The sequence below is a fragment of the Natator depressus genome, chromosome 13 (genome assembly GCF_965152275.1).
Source record: "Natator depressus isolate rNatDep1 chromosome 13, rNatDep2.hap1, whole genome shotgun sequence".
In the NCBI taxonomy this organism is placed as follows: domain Eukaryota; kingdom Metazoa; phylum Chordata; order Testudines; family Cheloniidae; genus Natator; species Natator depressus.
Window position 1 is genome coordinate 5,325,336 of NC_134246.1, and position 19,117 is coordinate 5,344,452.

The 19,117-nt window shown below is 45.0% G+C and overlaps 1 protein-coding gene across 1 annotated transcript in view; it reads left to right on the forward strand.

Moving 5' to 3' along the window:
- Positions 1 to 13,009: 13,009 nt before the first annotated feature.
- Positions 13,010 to 19,117, forward strand: part of OPRL1 (opioid related nociceptin receptor 1) — a 36,452-nt gene continuing 30,344 nt past the window's right edge. The window contains exons 1-2 of the mRNA XM_074969506.1: positions 13,010 to 13,684; positions 14,235 to 14,487. Of these exons, the coding sequence (XP_074825607.1) occupies positions 14,264 to 14,487 (224 nt within the window). The 5' untranslated portion in view covers positions 13,010 to 13,684; positions 14,235 to 14,263. The remainder of the gene's footprint in view (positions 13,685 to 14,234; positions 14,488 to 19,117) is intronic.

Sequence of the window (19,117 nt, forward strand, 5' to 3'; positions counted from 1 at the left end):
ACCCGAGAGTTAGAAATAAAACAAACAAAAACCTTGGCTTGTAAAATTTTGCTGTGCTGTAACCGGATACCTATGTTCTCTGATAGTGATTGTCAGCCTACAGAAAAATCCTTAAACCCCCCCCCCCCCAAAAAAAAAAAAAAAAAACAACTAACACCTTTGTCTCCAGGCAAATAGACAGAAAACCCCTCTAGTTGCTCTTAGGTAAAAAACAACTTCAGGTCTGTGAAGACTGGTGAATTTCCCTGCAGGAGGTTAACTACCCTGCCTTTGGGTAGAGAAAACTCCAGCTCACAAAAGACAATTCCCTTTTGTCTCTGCTCTGGCCCCCAAGCAGAGATAAAAAACAACAACTCTAACTGCTTTCAGCTTAAAACCTGCTTTCCAGCAGCCCAAAGGAAAAAAAAATTCCTTTTCAAATCTGTGCTTCTGGTTCAAAAAATCTCAAAAAATTGATCTCAAAATGATTTCAAGTTAATCCCACCACTCTGCCACCATGTCAAGGTTCCTTCCCCACTCTAAACTCTAGGGTACAGATGTGAGGACCTGCATGAAAACCCCCTGAGCTTATTTTTACCAGCTTAGGTTAAAACTTCCCCAAGGTACAAACTATTTTACCTTTTGCCCTTGGACTTTATTGCTGCCACCACCAAGCGTCTAACAAATATATAACAGGGAAAGAGCCCGCTTGGAAACATCTTTCCCCCCCAAATCCTCCCCAAACCCTACACCCCCTTTCCTAGGGAAGGCTTGATAAAAATCCTCACCAATTTGCATAGGTGAACACAGACCCAAACCCTTGGATCTTAAGAACAATGAAAAAGCAATCAGGTTCTTAAAAGAAGGATTTTAATTGAAGAAAAAAAGGTAAAAGAATCACCTCTGTAAAATCAGGATGGTAAATACCTTACAGGGTAATCAGATTGAAAACACAGAGAATCCCTCTAGGCAAAACCTTAAGTTACAAAAAGACACAAAAACAGGAATATACATTCCATTCAGCACAGCTATTTTATCAGCCATTTAAACAAAACAGAATCTAACGCATATCTAGCTAGATTACTTACTAAGTTCTAAGACTCCATTCCCTTTCTGTTCCCGGCAAAAGCATCACACAGACAGAGAGACCCTTTGTTTCTCCCCCCTCCAGTTTTGAAAGTATCTTGTCTCCTCATTGGTCATTTTGATCAGGTGCCAGCGAGGTTATCCTAGCTTCTGAACCCTTTACAGGTGAAAGGGTTTTTCCTCTGGCCAGGAGGAATTTTAAAGGTGTTTACCCTTCCCTTTATATTTATGACAGGGGTCATGGTGGATGATTAGCTGAACATGAACTCCCTGTGCAATACTGTGGCCAAAAGCACTAAAGCAATCCCTGAATGCATAAACAGGGGAATACCAAGCAGAAGTAGAGAGATTATTTTACCTTTGTATTCATCACTGGTGCAACTGCTGCTGGAATCCAGTGTGCAGTTCTGGTGTCCACGATTCAAGAAGGATATTAATGGATTAGAGAGGGTTCAGAGAAGAGCCAGGTGAATGATTCAACCTGTCTTACAGTGATAGACTCCAGGAGCTCACTTTATTTAGCTTAAGTCACCCCTTAACTTTCTCTTTGTTAAGTCTGTAAGTATCTATAGGGGGGACAAATATTTGATAAAGGGCTCATCAGTCTAGCAGACAAAGGTATAACAAGATCCAATGGCTGGAAGCTGAAGCTAGACAAATTCAGACTGGAAATAAGGGTGTAAATTTTTAAGTGAGGGTAATTAGCCACTGGAACAATTTACCAAGGGTTGTGGTGGATTCTCCATCACAGGCAATTTTTTAATCAAGACTGGATTTGATTCTAAAGATCTGATTTAGTTCAAACAGGAAGTAATTCAGGGACATCCTATGGTCTGTGTCGTACAAGAGGTCAGACCAGCTGGTCAAAATGGTCCCTTCTAGCCTTGGAATCTAGGAATCTATGATCACTAAACTTTAGCCACCAAATTATACAGTTAGAGAGTTGATGGACACCCGATATGTCTAGAGGAAGTAAACCTCGCTAGAGTAAAGTAGAAAGTCCTAAATGGTTTCTTTCATGGGTATGAGCAGTTTTTTCGTTATGCCAAACCTCTGCTACTGGAGAAGTTGTTTACTAAATAAAATGGGGAAAACTTGCAGGGCTGTAATGAAGACAAAATCAATTAAGAACTATGAGATGTTCCATTATTAGGGTGATGGAGTCTGGATAGGTACCTGTGAAGACTGGGATGCAAAAACTCTTGCTTCAGTTCCCTCCTTTGCCACTGACTTCCTGTGTAAACATGGGTAAGTCCCTTAATGACTCTTGGCCTCAGTTCCCCATCTACAGAATGGAGCTAGAACTTCTGGTCTTTCACCCTTTTTCTTGACTGTTTTCTTGAGGGTAAGGACTGCCTCTTACTAAGTGTTTTATACATTATATGCCTCTGATCTTGACTGGGGCCTCTGTACATTACAGTAATACAAATAAGAAAAGGTAGCAAACCTCATGGATACCAGATTGTGCAAAAGATCCGTTCCCAGCATGGTGGAGATTATTTAGGGCCCATTTCTGAACACACAGGGCTATGCTTGTGCTAAACCCCAAGGGGGGTTGAATATGGGTTGTCTCATCTGCAGATGCCCTCTCAAGCCAGTGTAGTGTAGTAAGAAATGAGATAATGAAAGAGAGTGTGCTGCTCACCAGCAGCTGATGCGTCTTTCATTTATTTAAGATCCAAACATAACAAAGAGAAGAGGCATCACCAGACATGAGGGGACAAAAGAAACAAGGGGACATGGTGGATGGGAAAAGAAGTCAGCCAGAGAGTGAAGTGGGGAAGAGAGGTGGCAAACAGTCAGGACAAAAGACAGGGGAGGAGATCACTAAAAAGGGTCAGGAAAAAAGAGGGCAAATAAAGAAACATCAGAAACAAGCAAATGGGAAAAGGCAGGAGAGAAAAGGGGAAATGATCTAAGGAGAAGGAAGAAATAAAATGGGGACAAATGAAGAGAGAAGTTGGAAAAAAAGATGCGTACGGAGCGTGTGCTGAGGAGATGGGGTAAAAAGCACGCGTGGAGGTGCAGGACTGTGGGGCAGAGGGTGAGTGAGGAGTAGATGGGGGATGAGGGTTATTTTATAATGAAGGAAAGTGTTTGAATGCTGAGGTTACACATTTATTATACATTGGAAAACAAAATCTGAGCTAGGATAAAAGAATGAATCGTGGTAAATGACAAATATGACTGAAAAAATTAAATATCTGCACCTGGTGTTATTCGAGAGCCTGTCTGTCATTCTTGTTATCAGTAGAGCTGCAGGACATTTTAAAAGGGTTTTTTGTGTGTGCAAAGACATGACCAACTCTCATTGAGATATTATTAAGCTGAAAGGTATCAATGGCTGCCATTAGGAGAGTCTTTGATCCTAGTTAAATGGACGGAGCAATTAAGCCCTATTATGTAATAGCTACAGAGAATGGAGGTTACTGCCCAAGGCACATGGTAGGTCTGAGCTAAGCCATGTGAGCGGAGGTGTTTCCCTGATTGCAAACACAGGCGATAGGACATTGGTTTTGCAGCCCATATGTGTCAGAGACCGAAAGCCTGGAGAAAGCCAGCAGAGAGCCTGGAGAAGCAGTAGTGAACTTGATCTCAAGAGGAAGTAGAAAGACAAGGTTTCTTGGGGCACAGAACTCACTGAAGTGGCAGGCTGGGGTGGTTTCTGAGCAAGCAGATTGCCTGCTATTGTTATTTTCTGCTGTGTTGAGGGCAACAGGAGTCTGACAACATAGTTTTTGTAAATAAGATCACAACAAAGAATAAACCTGACTCATATTATTGATTTCGGATCCTATCAGAAACAACCCTGCAAGGCCCAAGTATTGGCTAACTGGTGCAGCCAAAGGGTCGTCAGCGTTAAGGGAGGTGTGTAATGAATCCATCTGGTAACATGACTGTCTACACGCCTTTCCCAGATTGCACAGCCTCCTGTCATGTATTCTTAAACCTTTTAACTGACTCCAGAGTCTCTTGAAAGCGTTGTCATTTGAAGTTCTGGAAGCACTCATGTTAGCTCCATGGAGGGATGGCAGGGGAGGGTAAAGCTTTCCACACAAGCCACTTTTTATCGGTCTCTTCATGTACCCTTTCTTGTCCTGCTGTCCTGAGCTTTGTGTGTAATGCTAGAAAGGAGTTGTGAGCCTTGTGGGAAGCTTATGTAGAGCTATGGGGATGAAACATTGCTATTGTTTTGCCCTCTGTTTGTCAAGCATCCCAGGTGTGACTGAATACGCAGCACTGTCCTCACCATGGCTGCAAGGCAGTACCCGTGTACAAAATACACCCGCAACCTACCTCTCCGATCTGTATGAGCTTGCACGCTCCAGACACCACAGCTCTATACACCCATTTCCTAGTCCTCCTATCCATGTTCTCATCATGGGGCAACACTCATATCATAGACTGTACTTCCAAGGATTCAGGTGTGTTCACTTTACCCATCCCCTAATAGAAGAACAAGGAAACAGTGAAGCTGAAAAGCAGATGGTCATCCACACATTAGCAATTAGCAGGGGATATGATCCCATGAATAGTGGCAGATAGAATTCAAGCTCTTTATTCATATGAGTGACAGGGGTTTTTTTTTAACTTATTTGACCAGCTCTAATCTTACCCAGAATGAAATCCAGCCCTGCCTAGGGGCAGTACTTCTATTCCTGTGTGTGTGTGTGCGTGCGCGTGTGTGAGGGGTTGGTTAATTTTGGACTGGAACCTTGTGGGGTTCTAAGCCCCTCACTGCCTTCCCTTGGGTTGCTTTGAGTAGTATGTGACTTCCAGACGCTTGCCTGGTCTCAGCCTCCTTAGTTCCTCCTTTGAAATTGCTGTAGTCGCTCCTGAGGGATTCTCAGAGCTTGGTTGTTCTGTGAGGTGCTGTACTTTGGTGCCACACGACCTTGCTCGCACATCGGATTACCTCGCACTACCTTCTGCCAGGTTATGGTGTAAGTATTATGCTGTAAATATTATCATCACAGCTGTAAATTATTCATGAGGAGCCTGGCAGAAATGGACATCTCTTCAAAACCACGGAAGTTTCCATGACACAGATTTGTCTATCTTTGGAGAGCTCAGCTTCCTGTGGGGTTTCCACGGGGCTCTCTCATGGGTCCCTGTGATGAACTGGGAATATGTCTGTACAATTTATGAATTCTGAATGAGATTCTGGACCCTATTTGTCTGTGTAAGGCTGCAAACTCCATTCTGAATGTGCAGTCTTTTGCCTTTTCTATGTTCTACTCTGTTTGCCTGCATTGTGGGTTGGAAAGACTGGTGGCAGAAGAATAACAGTAGAGGGTAGCTGACTGTTAAGTGCCCAGTCTTTGAAAATCCATTCACTCTGGACAAAAGACTGGTTCCTGCCCAGAAGAACTGGTTTACCGGGTGAAGTCACCTTAGCAGCAAAGTCGCCTGACATGGGTCTGTGCTCATGTGGGAAAGCTGGCAAGGGTGTCACCCGCCACAGGGGGCTGAAGGTTTTAAAAGGGCAGAGGCTGGTCAGCTTGGGGGCCATTTTCTCCAGTCATGAGGGAGAGACCACTCACCATGCCTGCCTTCCTTCCTTCCTGGACCTGGGTGGTTCCCCAAAGGCTCACGAGGGGTGGGTGAGATGGAAACAGAGGGATATTTGGGTTTCAGATATTTGTTCTTTTATATGATCTGTACTCTCCTGTGCTTCACATGATTTAGGATAAAAGATCATAAAGGTGTTTGACTGGGCAAAGTGTGTATACATTGACTGCTTCACAATTTCCTTGTGCCTCTGAGAAGGTTAGATTGTGAACCAGAAGCTTCACACCTTTGGGGTGGAGTTCTGGGAGAGCAGTGCGTTTAAGTACTGGGGAATCTGAAGGGTCAGCACTGTGTCCAAAGAGGCTAGGTGGCTGGTGAGTGGGCCCCAACACTCAGAGGGGGTGCCAGATGGAAGGTCTGGCCCTGAGAGTATGCCTAGGGACCCAAAGATTGGGGCCATGTCTGGACTCTGTTCAGGCTCCAGAAACGTAACATACTCCAAGGGGTCCATAGCACAGAGACTTGGATTTCCCTCGCAGCAGTCCTAGTGGGTGGCCAGGCAGGAGTACCCGCTAGGATCTGTGACAGCTCGCTTCTCTTCTCCTGCTACACCTTCTCTCATCTGCTGACACAATTTCTGCTACCATCTCCATGCTTGACAACTCACAGATCTGCTTCTGTACTCCAGATCTGTCCCTTTCTGTCCAAACTAAAATCCCAGCCTGTCCCTCTGACAATTCCTCATGGAGATCTAGCCATCAGCTGAAGCTCAAATATGGCTGAAACAGAGCTCCTAGCCTTCTCCTTTATGTCCTTTCTCAAGCATGGTGGACAACATCACCATTGTGTCTGGCACTCAGGCCTGTAACCTGGGCATCATCTTCAACTCTCTCTAGGTTCTCACATCCAGGCTATATCTAAATCTTGCTGATTCTTTCTGTATAACAGCTTTGAGATGTGGCCTTTCTTATCTATCCACATAGCTAAAACACTCATCCAGGCCTTCATCCTATCATGTCTTGATTACCATCTTTCTCCCCGGTCTTGTCAAATGCAATCTTGTCCCACTCATATCCATGCAGAATACTATTGCAAAGATCATTTTTCTAGCTCATCACTTTGATTATCTCTTTGCATCTCTCCACTGGTTCCTACCTCTTTATTGCTTCAGACCACAAACTGCTCTCACTTTGAAGGCCCTTCACAACCTAGCCCCTTTCTGCCTATCATCCTTTATTTGCGATTGAGATTTTGATTCCCGCCTCTGATCAGCACCATGGTGCCATTCTCCATCACCCAATTTTCAGACAAGCACCTTTGTTTTTCCTCTCATACTGCCCTTCACATTTTGGGAGGTGCTTCCCATAAACACCCACTAACCTAGCACATCAGCTTGGAAAAGAAATGCCTAAGGTGGGATAGGATTGAGGTCTGTAAAATCATGACTGGTGTGGAGAAAGTAAATAAGGAGGTGTTATTTACTCCTTCCCATAACACAAGAACTAGGGGTCACCAAATGAAATTAATAGTCAGCAGGTTTAAAACAAACAAAAGGACGTATTTCTTCACACAACGCACTGTCAACCTATGGAACTCTTTGCCAGAGGGTGTTGTGAAGGCCAAGACTATAACAGGGTTCAAAAAAGAACTAGATAAGTTCCTGGAGAACAGTCCATGAATGGCTATTAGCCAGGATAGGCAGGGATGATGTTCCTAGTCTCTGTTTGCCAGAAGCTGGGAATGGGTGACAGGGGATGGATCACTTGATGATGACCTGTTCTGTTCCTTCCCTCTGGGGCACCTGGCATTGGCCACTGTCAGAAGACAGGATACTGGGCTAGATGGACCTTTGGTCTGACCCAATATGGCAGTTCTTATGTTCTTATTATCTGCCTTTAAACTCCCCTTTCCCACAATGCCTTCAAAACTTGGCTGCTGGTCATGTTGGCCTGTTATTATTTATTATTTGTATTGCCGTATTGTCTCACTGTTCCCCTGCCTTCCCCATCAGTCTATTTGTAACCATATGTAGTGTTTTGTCTTATACTTCCATTGTAAGCTCCTTGGGACTAGCACTGTCTTTTGTTCTGTGTTTGTACAGCGCCTGGCATAATGGGGACCTGGTCTATGACTAGGCCTCCTAGATGCTTTGGTAATACAAATAATTGATAATCCATCACAAATAGAGATTATTAGTTATTATAGTTTACTATGAACCTAATTTCACTGAAATAGAAATGATTTTGGAATGATAAGAATATGCAGCAATTTTTTACATCGGGGATAAGGACCTCAATCTTGGGCTCATTAAGATTAATGGGGCTTTTGGTGTTGATTTCAGTGGAAGCAGGACTTCAACAGTAATTGGGGGCTTCTGCAGAATTTGTGTGTGGGCAGTGGCAAGACAAGTGATTTTCTGAGTGTCTATATTTTTATGAAGGTGAACATTTACCAGTTGCTGGATGCATAATGTGCAATGATTAATGACAAACGATTCAATATCATCCACCATCAATAGCAGGCAGTGCAAGATGTTGCTAATTTGCAACCTGCACACACACTGCAGGTACCCATCATCCAAGAGAGACAGATGGATTTTCTGACCTTTCCTTTAAACCGATCAGATGTACTTTGCATTCCCAATAAACTTTCCTCTCTTGCTAGATTACTCACTTGTATCTCTGCGTGCAAAATGATTTCACACCTTGTAAGATTAATTTTCTGCTCCTGGTTGGCTTGATTAACCATTCAGCAAACTGTGCTAAATGTGGCAAAACAGCCATGACACACGGACATCTTCACCTCCCAAAAGCAAGGTCAAAAAGGCAAAGCTACAGATTGCTGCCATTGTGAATTGCAGGGGGTTGGAGCTGTTTTCTGCAAAAGTAACAAACATCTGCTGTATTTTGGAATACTGTCTATGATTTAAAAATCTATTTCTACAACTGCCAGATTCTTTAGTTATTGGCAGCAAATTTTGATTGATTAGCTACAAACGCACGACATTTTCTTCTCTGGGTAGTTTTCGTCTGGCTAAACATTGAACCCAAATGGCGGTATGGTGTTTTTTGATTATGCATTGAAACTCCTGCGATTTTGAGATAGGTCTGATACAGACACACTGTAAAATTAAGGACCTGATGATACAAACCTATACTCATTCAGTGATACTATTTACCTGAGTAAAGACTACTCCTGGGGTTAAAGCTTTATACAGGCTACTGCGAGTACATCAGACCTATCCCCTGCTCTCTGCTCTGACTTCCTATAGAATTTCAAAGCGAGTTCAAGGTCTCAGTCCTTGTCTTCAAAGTGCTCTGTAGCTGGGCCTAGGATATTTAAAAGACAATCTAAAGCTCTGAAGACCGTGGTTGACAGCTGTGCATCCCTGGCACAATGGAACTCTCAAAGATAAGAGTAAAACCTATCTGTTCAGGACACAAAACCTTCTCTGGGCATGGCCTGAGACTGTGGAATGAACTCCCCCAAGAACTAATGACCACACAAACCTCACCGCTTTCTGCTCCAAGTGCCAGGCATGTTTCTTTGCCCTGCTTCCTCTAACATAAATACAGAACAACAGGAACATTAATACACCCCTCCCGCAACAACCCTACCCAAAGAAGACACTCCACCACACATGCTTCTCCCTCTGGGGACAGGATGAGCGAACAAATTACACGTGACAGATATGCAGTGACCTTGCTTATGGCACGACTGGAAGGCTCTCAGATAGTACGGTGATGAGTGCTCTATAAGAACTTACATCATGATGATGGAGTGTCACACTGGTGTCAACGTATAAGAATTCAGCAAACAATAGAGGTGAACACATATGTGAGAGGTCAGACCAATGTGAGAAACACCAAAATGGTTACATGTGGGACAGCCAACGCTGTTCATGACCAGTGCAGGCTGTTGTATCCTTGCTTGCGTTGTTCAGGTTTTTCCCATAAGCTGTTAATGCACCTTGCTTCACATGGTTAACATGTTAACATGCAACATGGCCAATCTACCACCGCCTTGGTCTGTGTTGGCTGTTGCTTCCCAACTGCTAGGGTCAATCTGATATGCTTTCAAATTTGACTTTAGTGTGCCTTTCTATTGTCTGTACTGACCACCATGAGAATGGGTGCCTTGCTTTAGCTGACCTAAAATATGGCCTTGGGTGTTCTTAGGTCAGCCACATGTCCAGACCAACACAGCTGAGCTTTCATGAACGTACTTTGAATGCCAGATATCAGACAATGAGTATGGATTTCAATATTGGAAATTTTGTTCCCCCATTTGAACATCCAAACAGACCAAAGACGGTGTGTATGAAACTGATCAAACTTCCTAACGTGGCAGCAATATGCTGTCCATGTCTCACAACCATATAGAAGCATCGTAAGCATGTCTGCCAAAGGGTGCTAATGACAGACTTGAACTCCTTTGCAAGAACGTATATAGAAGAGAATATGTAATCCTACCCTAAATGTGATTTTTCTAGCATGCTTTATGATGCAAACTTCTGAGACTTTACAAAGCAAGTCAAAACACAGCCAAAAAAAGTCAGTTCAAGCACGTTATTTTTATCAGAGTCCAAAATATTTGGTAAAGTGACTGCCAGACTCGCAGATAATATGGATTTGGCACTAAAATTATACAATAAACTGTTTCACATATTATCAGAGTATTTGAGTCATGCCGGGCCTGATCCAACGCTGATGTTGGATCAAATTGAAGTGGGTAGTGGTCGTCTTCCATTAATTTCCATGAGTGTTGCAATGGGCACTCAATGCATTCATGAGATGTATGTTTTTGTTAGGAATCCTGTACATGTGCGCTGGACTTTAACTGAAATATCAGCATTTATTCATGTACATATTTGTTTACAAGCATAACCCATAAAATGATTTCATCTTGCTGACAACTTGGTTCTGCCGTCTGTTGTTAATTTGGGATAATTATAAATCGGGAGCGTCAAACACTGTAGGTTGACATTGGACATGTCTACATCTGTCTATTGCCATTTCAGTTAAAGGTAAGGTAAATATTCCATTAAGTTATTTTCATGAAACATTTGCTCTTGGATCCCCCCGCCCCCTGTGAAAAAATTAGGAGCCACTGGTCTAGGTCCCATACAATATATATACAATATGTGTCGTAATTGACAATCCCTGCCCCAAAGAGTTTACAAGATAAACAGGCAAGGCAGGAAGGGAAATTGAGTTGCAGAGAGGGGAAGTGACATACCCAAGGTCATACAGCAGGTCAGTGGCAGAGGTGGGAACAGAATCCAGTTTTCCTGACTCAATCCGGTGGCCTATTCACTGGACCTCATCATCTCTCTAATCTAGATCCACCATTAGTATCTTTCACAGAGGACTAAGTTTTTTGTTGCCTGTTGACATTCCCTACAGCAGTAACACTGATCCCATTGGTGTGTAACTAGAAATATGCCAAATGTTGGCACTGACCTTCAGGCCTGTTCAAACTGGGCCTTTGGTTTGAGGCTTGGTGTGATTGTGAACTTCAGCCCCCAGCTCAGTGAAAGTAGGCTGAGGATGTTCACGGAGCAGGAAAGGTGACAAATACCCCCTGTCTGAGAGCTGACCTCCTTGCCACGCTGCCTCCCAGGCTCCCCAGCTAGTCCTAGGAGACCTGGTGAGAGCTAAAGCCCGGATCCTGCGACCTATTTTGGGTGGATAGATCTCTGCACTTGTGGGGAGACCCACTGATTTCATTAGGGTTCCATGTGGGTGGAAGGGTCTATTCACATGGAACAACTTGCAGAATTGGGGCCAAAGGTAGAAGGAAATGTGTCCTTTTGGATTATTATGGGAGACAGGGTGGGTATGCAGGATGAAGGGGCCAGGCGAATGGGGACGGGGGATTCCTTGATAGATTCAAGTTACTTTAACTCAAGCCTTCAAACAAATCTACAAAGAATCATTTGCTCCCAACTCCAGGCAACCAACTGCATGGTGGAGATCACACAACCCCCTTTACTCAGCCCCCTGAATAGCCTCCAGTCTCAGTTCAAAAATCAAAGCAACTGCGACAAACCAAACAGCTTTAACACACTGTATTTGGTGCATAAATTAACATAAAATGAATATCCGACGACTTAAAAGCATTAATCAGATTGGGAGCCAGCAGAAAAGAGCCGAGCAGAATTCATAAGTGTTCTTCTCTGAACCTCCTGCCTCCAGTCGCGCTTCCTGCTTCCTTGCACTGACAGATCGCTGTCCTTCCTGCAGGTTTGGAAAATCAATCCATTAACAATTAAAGTAATGGCTAGCCCATTATTTATCTCACACATTTTTTAATGCACTGACCAAGAAAATGTGATGAAAACATGCCCAGATGTGTCCCACTCTGTTTTGAGCCCACCCCTTTTGATGTCTGCTGCTGAGTCCAGAGACCAGTGAGTCTAGGAGTTGCTATTAAGCCCTAAATCATTATTATTTATATTCTAGTATCCTTTGAGGCCCCAGGAGATCAGAGCCCCATAGCGCAGGGGACTGTAAACGCATAGTGAGAGATAGCACCTATGTCAAACATCATACACAAGACAAACAAAGGATGGGAGGGGAAGGCAACTGACCAAGGTCAGTAGCAGAATCCTGCTCCTTATGCGAGTGCCCATACCACCCTGCTGTCCCTGGTTTAGGATCAAAGTAAAACTAAGGGCCCATCCCACAAGATCCTAATCCTGCCCATAGATCTGAGTGGCAAACCCCTGCAGCTTGCCCAGCTCCAGCTGCGGTATCTCCCACTGAAGTCAGGTTGTAAGATGGTGCTCTCAGTTGTTGTGCAGCATTGAAATGCCAAATTTACAAGCATCTGCTGACCACTTGCTCTTAATGCTTTGGTTGTTTTCAAAAGGACAGTATTCTGCTGGGGCCAGATTTTTTAGAGGGTACTTTTGCGCATTTTGGGGGTTGCCTGAGGCAACCCCAGCTGGCCACTCATGTGCACATGTGCAAACAGGTGCTATTGTTAATCTGGTCCCAGACGTTCTGGCCTGTGTTACAAAAACCTGAACTGGAATCAATTAATTTTAAAAAAATCCACAAACCAAACGACAGCAACAAAAATCCCCAGGACACTGTACTCCCCCCTTGTTATGCTGCTTCTGGTTCTTGGGCACTAGCACAGGGCATAATATTTGAATCGCAAGGAAACACTGCAGGGGAATGTTAATTTGTTAAAAAGAAAAAATAACCCAGTTTCCATTTGAATTTTAAAAAAAGAACCATGGGGACATTTCCATTGGTCTGATGCTTTGTATAAGCTTTTCTCTTTGCAAAATCCATTTTGGGCCCACTTTGGTCTCCCGCTCTCCCCTCAATGTCTGGTAGATTTTTCGGCCCATCTCAAACTCTGTTGTATTTCTTTAAGGTGGCCATCCCTAGAAGAGTACCTCGTGTGGCTTTGTCTGGCGCTGAGCTCCAGCTCTGGTCTGCGGTTCGCTGGCAGAGAGATGCATTGACACTATGCAAAGGGAGGGGTAAGGAGGGTGGATTGCAGTGCAGTGGCAGCGTGACTGGCCAACAGGAGACTGCTTCCCCCAAGTTTGCTTCGCTCTGCAACTGGTAGAGAGGTGATGTAAGCAGAGCTTAGCCGGACCCACTAGAAGGCTTTCAGACTGGGGTGGACAGTTATACATGGGAATGAAGGGGGAGGAAAAAAGCCCCTCAGGTGTTTTACACATTGGGAGAAATCACAGTCCAACTGAGCTAGACTGGAACTGCAAGCCAGTCCCTCTGCACCAGGAGACCTAGAACTGCAGACAGCCCTGGAGCAGCTTTGGCTAGCAGATCCGCTCTGCTCCGCTCACACCTCTCCTCACCTCCCTGAGCTTAGAAACGTGTGCATGGGTGTGAGATTTTCCCCTGTCGAAATATCTTCCTTCTCTGTGAGCACCACATTCAAACGCCTGCTAAAGCAGCAGCAGCATCTCACAATCAGGGAGACTGAAGGCTGAGAGAGCTCTCCTGCATTTGCTTTGTTTCTCTTTTGTCATCCGGATTTAATTGATGGACCAGAGCACTGCTGAAGCCAAAGGGGGGGAAGATCTAGTTTCCTAACAGAAGGGAAAGGAAGCGTGTGCATTGAGGTAAGGCGCAAGCATGCTTATTTAACTTTACCTAGTCCAAGATTCCAGCTGAATTATTTCTGTTACGCTAGGGCTGCATGCAAGGGCAGCTTGGGGCTCCCATAGCAATGAACGGAGACGACAGACAGCAGCTGACAATGGGCATTGCAAACAACGATGTATTTTCTGTATGTCGTTTCACCTGCCAGAATACCGAGGTGTTCATCTAGCCAGTTCTGCAGCAAAAAAACAGGCAGGGCAAGACAGATGCTGTGTGTATGTGTGTGTGTGTGTGTGTGTATGCATGCAAAGGGACTGGTGCTACAGTAGATAGGGACATACAGTACCCCCAAATGAGTGCAATGTTTTTGTGTGTTGTATCTCTACATTTGTGTGTGTGACACAGAACCATACATAAGATGACGGTGCCTATCTTGCAGAAGCAGGGCTCTGCTTGCTTGACCATATCTATTTCCCAAAGGGTTTGCCCCCGGTGTATGGTTATTGCTGCTCTAGACATTTATTGATTGTTATTAATCCCATTTTCATTATTGGTCTGTTGGTGCCCCAGGTCTTTGCCACAGGCTGGATAGGTTCAGGATGGATCCTCTCTTTCCTGCTCATATTTTGGAAGACCCTGATCTGAGGAAACTGCTGAACGACTCCTCAATCCTGAACCTGAGCTTCCCCAGTAACTGGTTTAACAACGGCACAGGGGACAGCTTCCTGCCACTGGGCATCAAGATCACCATCGTGGTCGTCTACTCCATCGTGTGCATAGTGGGGCTGGTGGGCAACTGCTCGGTCATGTATGTTATTGTCAGGTAGGCAATGCACACATCTCACCAACCCCCCTCCCCTCGCTATTCTTTCTGAGAGTGGGGAGTGAGCAGAGGGCAGTGGGGTAACTTTAGACTGCAAGTGGAAGTGAAGTGATGCCCTGGGTGATAGAGACCATGTTTGAAACTCTTGCACTTCTCCAAGTTCTTTCCTTTGCATTTTAGCTAAGGAGTCCCCCCACCCCCAATGGTTCCTCAGGGATGATGAAGGTTTTCAGCCACGGTTCATATTAAACAACCCTCTGGTGCCTCCTAAAGGAAGCAGAGTTAACCCAGAGAACAGAACAGAGAGGTAAAATATATTTCAAAAGGTGGACTCTGCAAATTGTGTAAGGCGCTGCACTGGCTGTCAGCAGGCAGAGCAAGGATTTGGAAATAGTCAGCTGGCAGTCTGTGACGGTCGCTGGGGGACCACGGGCGCCCCCGTTTCACACCGCAGCTCCTGTGCCATGTTAGGGTTTGGATTTAGACTGGAGAGGGAGTCTAATCCCTTCCTTTGGTTCTATGCAAAAGGGAAATGAATTGCTTGGGTGGCCTCATATCTCTGTAGGGTACAAATCCTAAAGTTCCAAGTGTCACTATTTTTAAAAACGCCATAGAAATAGATTGCAACACAATGTTCCAGAGATGAGAGCAGCATCTCTAACTGCAGATGAACGTCCGGCTCTAGATAAATTGGATGGATTTTCTACAGCAGAAAGACTTTTGTGTGTGTGTGGGGGAAGAGCAATGAGCAGATGTTGTCCCCACCAGGGTCCATCTCCCGGTGTTTAGTGACATGTTTCTGGTCTTTAATATTTAATGTATCAATGGTTTGGATGATTCTGTATGTAGAGAAACTCAAAGGAGTAAAAACTCTCATTTTCTTCCATGATTTAAACCACCTTGACCCATGAATCCAGAGCAAATCATTTCCTGTAAAGTAAAATAAAAATTTGCATCAAGACGGGGCATCCCCTCTGTTGATAAAACCAATGTGTCACTTTTGACTCAGGTCACTGCTTATTTAGGGCTGGACTGTGACCCCCTTTCTATTGAGAATGGAGTCACTCAGGTGAGTAACTGCTCACTAATGTGAGGGGGTTCACAGTCTGGCCTTGAATTTGGAGCTCTAAATGCTGGAGTTATTTTATACTGGTCTGAGCACATCAGGATGGAAAATGTTTATTGAAGTAAAATAAAGGGTTACATGATTATATTTTCTTTATTCTGGGCCTGATGCTGCATCTCTCATTCATGCTGAGAAGCCCTTACTCTTGTGAGTAATCCCAATGGGACTACTGTGAGTAAGTGCTGCTCAGCAGGAGGAAGGGTCGCAGAACCTGGCCCAAAATATCACAGCCATTCAAATGAGTCCAGATCTTTGAGAACAGGGCAAAGGCTTGCTTTTTCTGAGCAGGCAGCCTTTCAGTGCTCTTACGGCAGGGAAGTTGGTGGATGGAAGGAGGAGATCATGACAAAACCCCCTGGACAGGGAGGGGCTGACCCTGGAGAGTGTGGAGACATGGAGGCCATGGTGCAGCAGCTGCACCATGTTTACTTGGTCTGTTGCGAGGGGATCAGTGTTCAGCTAATTTTTGCCTTTCTGATCCATTTATGTTGTTGTTAGTATTATTATTCAGTACCATCTGTTTAGCACCAGAGTTAGGCATGATGCTTTTTGATAGCCAATCAAGCAAGGCCTTCTGCATCCCTCCCCGTTCTCCTCGTGCAAGCCCCAGGATCAAGAAGTCTCTGCGTTTTCAGGAGCATAGGATTGCTCCCTCAGTGCCCCTCCTGGGCCTAATCCACTCCAATTGGTACAGGGAGGAGATAGGGCTAGGGCTGTGATCCCTTTCCCTTTCCACCCTGACTGGGTGCGGAGAGGGGCATAGACTGTAGCATGCCAAGAGCAGTCCCTGCACTGGGAAGGGCTGTGCCTCCTGGGGCTTCCCCGGGGGTTGTTCGGCTGCACACCTCGTCCAGTGCAGGCTGGGGCCTTCATTGCATGACCAGTCTGCAAACGAAGACCTACATCCACTGACATATTAAGTACTGCGCATGACTGAGCGGAGGGTGCCAGGAGAGGAACTGTCGGGTGACAGAAATGGGAATGGGGACAAGTTTTGGGAGAGCTTCTGAAGTTAGAATGAATAGAACCCTGTAACTCTCGGACCGTCATTTCAAAATGGGGCACACGGGTGTTCTTCCCCCCCACCCCAGTGCACTCATCTGTTGTCTCTGCAGAGCGCCTGCATGTAGTCCAGTTGGGGTTGCAGAGGCCCCAAGTGGTCTGGCTCAGAAGAGGAGCATGGGGGTGGGGCAAGCCGGGGCCATTAGATATGTCCTAATGTGCTCGGGGCTGCAGCCAATATTCCAGTCTAAGAGCAGCGACCAAAGGCAGCCTGCAGGTTGCGGGGAGTGGTTTCTGTCCCATGGAGTTCCCCACACAAAGTCAGACTGTTGATGAAATTTGGTCTCAGTAACATTCAGAAGGAGACGCACCCACAGAACTGCATGGTGTGCAAATGGATACAGTCATTTCACATAACTCCGCACTCTGGCTCACAGCAGGAGCAAATGGAAGTAGCCGATTTGATGCTTGTTTACTGCGCTGTGGCTGTGATATTGTGCAGCTGGCCACATTTTGCCTGCACTGCTGAGTAACTGGAGAGGGGTCCCCCACAGGTTCTGTGCCACGCCTTGGCTAACCCTACCATGCACTTATTTCCTCGGCCAAGCTAAGTGCTGGATCGAAATGGCTGCTCAGGTGATTTGTTTATGATTTGTTTTTTTAGGCCCTTGAAAGCTGTACTCCTTCCCTGCTGAAATGGATCCCTTCCCCACCACCCCCGCATAAGAACTGCCTAGGAAGTTCAAACCCTTCTCCCAGTGAAAAATATGTGTAGGAATGTTTTATGAGCCCAGATATTCCTGCTATACCGGGAGACGGGCCTGAACCCCTGCCCTGGATCTGAACAGCCCTGAACTCTAGGGAGCTGGAGAAGGGGTTTCAAAATCCACATCCAAAGAGCCCCGATTCTGATAAATGGCCAGTCCCAAACCCCAGATCTTAACACCCCTGCAGTTTAAAGGTTCAGAACCCAGATGCAGCATTTTGGGGTCCTTCAGGGAAACCTGCGCTCCAATATGGGGTGAGGAGGGTCTGTGTGCAGGGCACAGGAGGAGTGAACTGGCTAAACTGATTGGCGAAGGGACACATGTCGTGCTCCCACGAAAAAGTACATGGGAGGCTTTTATACATAGATCCCTTCAGGCACCCTACAGACTCAGGTTGCGCTAAAGCTGGATGAAAAGTTTCCATAAAAGCATTTTTTCAGTGAAAAGTGGGGTTTTAGATTAAATAAAAAAATGTCACAGAAAATGTTTGCTTTACTTGATCATTTATCTTTGTGTGTGTGTGTGTGTAAAACCAAAAACGTTTCCGGTTTTGGTCCAAAAAATTCAGCTTTTGGCATCTGAAAATTGAAAATATTTTGGCTTCTAGGTTTTTGAAAAAAAAATACAGCTGAAATTTTCAGTGGAATCCCTCCAACTTCACCCATTTTTCTGACCAGCTCCAGTTTGTACCACATAAATGACCTCTTCCAGGGCATCTTCACTCTTGCAATTTAAAAAAGAAGTATATTTCAACGACCCTTTCTTTTAGGGTGATTAAAAACAAACATACAAACAACCCCATCCCCCCCAGTATTGTGAGCTGTGATTTGTCTGTAGCGTTCCTAGCACAGTGGATCTCCGATCTGTGGTTGGGGTTTGTAGGTGTTACAGTGATGGAAATAATAAGACTGAGTATCAAAAATTTCAGTGGAAAGGTCTCCTGTCCTGTCAGACATGGATGTCGCCGCACTCCTCTTCCATTAAGAAGCTTGTGTTTAACTGAAGCAAAGTGCCATCTCATATTTGTGTCTTAGGGAAATGTGAGCAAATGATGCTAATTCTCTCTGCTTGCTAATAGAGCAATTCATGCCTAATGTAAACTGAAATGTATGAAAATTTGGGGAGAAACAACCCATTCTAGTTTCGACCGTCACATAAAGGAAAAGGAGAAGGCAGAGGAGATTGTGCTAGTCCTGGTCAGCACCATCCCTGTGCCCTGGCAGGTAATAAATATATATTGGCTGGATTGAAAGGAGTGATACGAGGACACCCAGGAACATCATTCATTCATTCATCTCTCACAGGCAGTGTAGGCAGAAGAACATCAGCCTGAAACATAAACATGCTAGGCCAAATTTTCAAAATGGCGGCCACCATTTTGCTCCTGAAGTTCGCTATGTGGATCCAAGATTGCAGATGCAAATTTTTCAGAGGCAAAGTGCACCTACAAAAAGACAGGCGAGCCTCAGCATGATGCATTTAAAAAAGCACGCTTATGTTTTCCCTGTTTAGGGGGTGTGGAAAAACAGAGGCAGGATATTTTGACCAATAGTGACCCTTCCATCTTCACTGAATACAAGACCATGAACACTAGAAAAGGGAGCCGTAGCCCAAATCTCCCCAGAGGTCCATGGAATAGTTTCATGGAATTTTCATGGCTTGCCCGCGTTTGTGTTTTCATAGATATTTGCGTCTGGCTAGTGGGTGATGATGTTTGTTCTGAGGAGGTAGCATG